General features: G+C 41.3%; 1 protein-coding gene across 3 annotated transcripts in view; it reads right to left on the reverse strand.

Moving 5' to 3' along the window:
- LOC311126976 (glucocorticoid-induced transcript 1 protein-like) overlaps window positions 1-2,436 on the reverse strand; it is a 49,980-nt gene extending 47,544 nt beyond the window's left edge. For 2 of the 3 annotated variants that reach the window (XM_084158703.1, XM_084158701.1), the window contains exon 1: window positions 1,549-2,416. In XM_084158703.1, coding sequence (XP_084014829.1) covers window positions 1,549-1,951 — 403 coding nt within the window. In that variant the 5' untranslated portion in view covers window positions 1,952-2,416. Of the gene's footprint in view, window positions 1-1,548 lie in introns of all 3 variants that reach the window. The other variant, XM_084158702.1, reaches the window with a different exon arrangement.
- Between the last annotated feature and the right edge of the window lie 3,564 nt (window positions 2,437-6,000).

The following is a 6,000-nucleotide window of genomic DNA, read 5'->3' on the forward strand; positions in this document are numbered from 1 at the left end:
ACACACAGGACCCAAGGCACTACCTCAATGCTAATGTAGGAACAGAATATTGTTAATAGATGAGTACTAATGACTGCATAGCACATAGGGCTGCCAACAATGACTGCACAAGCGCAGCATACTAACACAGAGGACATCAATATTATCAAATTACTTTCACTATTTCATGTGGTTGTCACTTGTCATTATTTGGAGGAGACTAGAGCCTACATGTTTGACCTGTCCACTAATTCAAAATGACTACAGTACAGACGACAAACTGTTACCAAGCTGAGAAATCTAGCCTTTTGAATATCATATGCTTTCTATGAGATTATATGATAAAACGGCTCATTTAGGGGTGCTTTTCCATTCTGTGCACTGAAATGCGGAATGGAATTCAACCCCAGTCGTGGTGCCCCCTGTCCAATGCCCTGCACCTAAAATATGCAGAACCTCTGGTCACCAGTGACCTCACCATATTGCATCCATCATCTCTGGCTTGACACAGAGAAAGGTCAAGGGTCAAGGCTTTCTAGGGGTTCTGGGCCATGGTATCCCATTGTCAAAGCAGTAGTACTACCAGCAGACAGTACTACTAGACCTGCAGAATTTGCATTGCACACCTAGGCTATTGGAGTCTCCTATTTTGAAAGAGGGTGAATAGAGACAGCATATTGTGGACCTGTTGGCTAGAAAAATGCATTGGAATACCCTGTCTCTACCTCTTCTAGAATCAATGCCATCATAAGTGCTGGGAAAGAATAGCACTCCCTAATAGCATTCCACCTCTTCGATGGATGTATTTACTCATCTGTCAAATGGAGTAAATTGTACTCTCCTGTAAGGTGTCAAATAACACTGCTGCTTTAGAAAAACCTATTTGCAACGAGCAGAAGCAGCACTTGCAATATAATCATCGTGTTTACATCTCGAGATGCGCTCGCTCCTGCTAGGCCCCAGTGTTGCCTTAAGCGCGCGACCTTCCCTCAACAACGTAATTTTTTCCATTCCTTCGCGCCGGTCAACAAGCGTACATTTCTGAGAAAATACCTAAATAAATGAACATGTCACACTAATCATGATCGGTATTTATTTAATCATTTTAACATGTCCAATATGTGGTTGCCGTTGCCAGTATTCTAGAAATGTAACCCGTATTTATCTTAACTGGCGCGCGCTGGCTGGAGGTACAGTAACTGCATCATCACCATAATAATATAATAGCCACGGAGACATAAATCGAAAGCCCAAAGCAATTGTTTGAAAATTAAACAACATAGTTAATATGCATATGTATGGTTTCAAAGTATCCCCTCGATGCCAATTCATTATTTTAACATGACAACATTTGGCTATTGGGTGCATAATCATTCATACTACTACATGCGCAATAAATTACAGCATTTTCAGGGTTAGCAATGTATGTTATTTGCTATATGGGCTTATAAACACACAATGTTGAGCAAAATAATATTAGCTTGACCCAATTAGCTTGCTAGTTATAGCAACAGCTAGCATACTTAGCTTTGGATGCAATCAATTATGGACAAGAGGGTACTACCGCACCTTTGAAAACAGGCGAGTTCGGACACCGCTCAGGTGAGCTCTTGCTGTCCGGCGGCGAGCGTCTTTGCCTTGCGACCAGCCTGCCCTCCACGGAGTCGTTTCCAACCGGATTCTCGAGCAGCAGCTGCGTCGGGCTGCCGGGACTGTTGCAACGGGACGTCGACGTCGGTCCTGTATTGCTCGCGACTATGAATAAAGAGGAGCAGGAGCGGGTTGGGCTGTGCTGACTTCCACGCAAGAGCTGGTACGGCACCGTGGCACGAATAGGCTGCAACCGGATCGTGGTGGTGTTGCCGTTGCTGCAGCCGGCTGGAAAGATGATAGTTGGGGAGCCGTCACCGCTGCGCTTGACCCTCTGTTGCTGCTGTTGGGTTGAATTGGTTGCTGATGATGCTGTTGACATGATGTTGATTGCCACAGTGCAACTCTTCCAGTTGACAAACTTGGCAAAAATACAAAGTACAAATCTTGAATAAGCCTCAAGTTACCTGAAAGTATTTTCAAAGTTCCCTGAGAGTATTTTCGTTGGCTTGCTCAAATATATAAATGTGACATGACAAAGCAAGTTGGTAACCAACTTTCCCCCAAAAGTTAGCTAGAACATTTGTTTTTGTAAAAGTCCAGTTGAGTTCAGTTAGTAAGCTTCCCAATTAGCTTAGCTAGCTACATTTTCGCACTTTTTCTGCTACTTGTCAATTTTGAAGTGTTCGAACAAGTATGGATTCTCGAAAAACTCTCAATTAAACACCTTCATATTGAACCAAACCTACTTAAACCACGAACTTTACTTATAAAAGCGCAAGTCACAACATAGCTTGCTAGTTTTGTCTCAGTGTTGTCTGTCTTGCAACACGCAACCCCCTTTCCTGTGTTATTCCTGTCAAAACTACTGGTTGACAGATCGGGGCGGGGCAAAATCCCTCACTGTAAAGCTCTGATTGGTCAATATAATACTGGAAGGTCGAGGTCATTGGCCACAGTCTAAGCATCCAGCAATCGATTCATTGAAGTTTGCTGAAGATTGAAGGTAGACTGCTCTCGAGCAAGCGATTGATGCAGAGTTAAATATCAGAGAAGTGGGTGGTGCAGAATCTTCAGCAAAAAATAAAGGTCGTCTGGGTTTCTGTTGACAACTGCAATGTTACTCTAATGCCGCGTGAAAAACAACTGGGAACTCGGAAAAATGAGGTCAAATCATGACGTCAGTGATCTTCAGGTCAGAATGTAGCGCTCTAGAAATATGCCGAGTTCTCGAGTTGGAATTCCGAGTTGGATGACCGTTCAAATCGATTTTTCACAGTCGGAGCTAGTTTTTTCCCCGAGTTCGTAGTTGTTTTCAACGCCGCATTAGACCAGTCATCGTCAATGACACGTTTGAGTAAATTGAAACAACCACTGCACAGTTTAAAGATAAAAAATATTGTACCTAGATCCATACTAAAAATCCACATATTGCTGTACACACACATTTATTACAGTAGTAAACTTTCACCATACAACAAGACAAGAATCATCACAATAGATTTTACATCTTTTTTTAATAGTCTGCTTTTGTACAAATTTGAGGCAGTTCTTTCACCCACATTCAAACAAAAAAGATTATGCATAGCTGATTCACAATCAAATGCATATACAATTGAAACACAAAGAGGATACTGAACCAAAATAAATGTTAAAAGGCATTGGACAAGGACTGAAAAGGAAGTAAAGTTGAAGACAGGGTTCAGAATAAGGGTGTGTAAACTTGGCAGATATACCACAAGGTAAAATGGTGTACTTTTAAAGTGCCATTCAAACTTCTTCAGAGGTAGGCTACATTTTCAAAGAACACACAACTGCATGTTCAGAGGTTTACCTGATGTACTATTGCATGTAACATCCTCCATAACTCTTAATATCAATTAGAATTTACAGTACTTGCAATGTTGGGGAGTAGTGAAGTACTGTACATGTAGTTCAACTTGTAATTTAACTACATTTTGCAGTAGCTTGGTGGTACTTTAACTAAATTCAAATCAAGGTAGTGTTTTCAGTAGTTAATTACTTTTTTGCCATTTAGTTCTGTAGGTAGCTACTGGAATTACACTCTACTCTTTTTCCAAAAATAAAATATGGGTGAAATAGGCAATAATTTCCTTTATTTTTTAGCATAAGACCTGCCTAATTCTCACTTGAATTTTGTTGTTGTTGTGATTAATAGGATCAATTACATATTCTTTAAACATCTGACTACAGAGTGATCTGTTCTTGCAATTTGTTGTCTATGACATTTCAGATTTACATATGATAATAAAGGACTTTGGATGTAGTGAACTACTTTTGAAAGTAACTTTAGTTAAGTAAACAATATATTTTTTAAGGGTAGCTTTAGTGTAACTTAACGTCTTCCAATGTGAAGTAAACTATATTTTCAGAGTAGCTTCCCCAACACTGAGTACCTGATATCAGGATAATGTGCAAACACTTGGCTGATGCTCAGGTACTAGCATTATGAAAACAGAAGCAGTTAAGTAGGGGAGATCGCATGTAAAACATATCCTTTAACCCAATAACGACATACAGTGCATTCGGAAAGTATTCAGACCCCTTCACTTTTTACACATTTTCTTACGTTACAGCCTTATTCTAAAATGGATTAAATGAATTGTTTTCCTCATCAATCTACCCACAATACCCCATAATGACAAAGAGAAACAGGTTTTTAGATATTCTTGCAAATGTATACAAAGTTAAAAACAGAAATACCTTATTTACATAAGTATTCAGACCCTTTGCTATGAGACTCGAAATTTAGCTCTGGTGCATCCTGTTTCCATTTATCATCCTTGAGATGTTTCTACAACTTCATTGGAGTCCACCTGTGGTAAATTCTATTGAGTGGACATGATTTGGAAAGCCACACACCTGTCTATATAAGGTCCCACAGTTGACACTGCATTTCAGAGCAAAAACCAAGCCATGAGGTCGAAGTAATTGTCCGTAGAGCTCCGAGACAGGATTGTGTCGAGGCACAGATCTGGTGAAGGGTACCAAAACATGTATATAGCATTGAAAGTCCCCAAGAACAAAGTGGCCTCCATCATTCTTAAATGGAAGAAATTTGGAACCACCAAGACTCTTCCTAGAGTTGGCCGCCTGGCCAAACTGAGCAATCGGGGGAGAAGGGCCTTGGTCAGGAAGGTGACCAAGAACCTGATGGTCACTCTGACAGAGCTCCAGAGTTCCTCTGTGGAGATGGGGGAACCTTCCAGAAGGACAACCATCTCTGCAGCACTCCACCAATCAGGCATTTATGGTAGAGTGGCCAGACAAAAGCCAATCCTCAGTAAAAGGCACATGACAGCCCGCTTGGAGTTTGCCAAAAGGCACCTAAAGGTCTCTGACCATGAGAAACAAGATTCTCTGGTCTGATGAAACCAAGATTGAACTCTTTTGCCTGAATGCCAAGCGTCACATCTGGAAGAAACCTGGCACCATCCCTACGGTGAAGCATGGTGGTGGCAGCATCATGCTGTGGGGATGTTTTTCAACAGCAGGGACAGGAAGACTAGTCCGGATCGAGGGAAAGATGAACGGAGAAAAGTACAGAGAGATCCTTGATGAAAACCTGCCCCAGAGCGCTCAAGACCTCAGACTGTGGCGAAGGTTCACCTTCCAACAGGACAATGACCCTAAGCACACAGCCAAGACAACGCAGGAGTGGCTTCGGGACAAGTCTCTGAATGTCCTTGAGTGGCCCAGCCAGAGCCCGGACTTGAACCCGATTGAACATCTCTGGAGAGACCTGAAAATAGCTGTACAGCGACGCTCCCCATCCAACCTGACAGAGCTTGAGGATCTGCAGAGAAGAATGGGAGAAACTCCCCAAATACAGATGTGCCAAGCTTGTAGCGTCATACCCAAGAAGACTTGAGGCTGTAATCACTGCCAAAGGTGCTTCAACAAAGTACTGAGTAAAAGGTCTGAATACTTATGTAAATGTGATATTTCCGTTTTTCATTATGGGGTATTCTGTGAATAAGGCTATAACGTAACAAAATGAGGAAAAAGTCAAGGGGTCTGAATACTTTCCAAATACACTGTATTTCCTATGTACTAGCTACTACTAATACAAATACAGTACTCATACTTTTACAGGTCAACCATCTTTAGAGAAACCCCTCAGTTAAAATTAACAAAAAAACAGCAGGACAAGATAAATAAAAACAAGATCTTGTTAATAGCAAACATGCACAACAACCACATAAATGAACCACACCGTAACAAACCCCCAAAATACATCCAAGTAAACCAAACAAACTAAGTTACTCAAACCCCCACCAAAATACAAAGCAAACGACTGTAGCCTTCCACGCCAGTGAAACCAAAAAAACTAAATGCATGGTTAGGTCAGTGATTGAATTACAAAGAGAGGAAGAGGCCTGGGAAAATCCACAGTATCGTTTAACACAA

Source organism: Coregonus lavaretus (assembly GCF_964263955.1).
Source record: "Coregonus lavaretus genome assembly, chromosome: 3".
In the NCBI taxonomy this organism is placed as follows: domain Eukaryota; kingdom Metazoa; phylum Chordata; class Actinopteri; order Salmoniformes; family Salmonidae; genus Coregonus; species Coregonus lavaretus.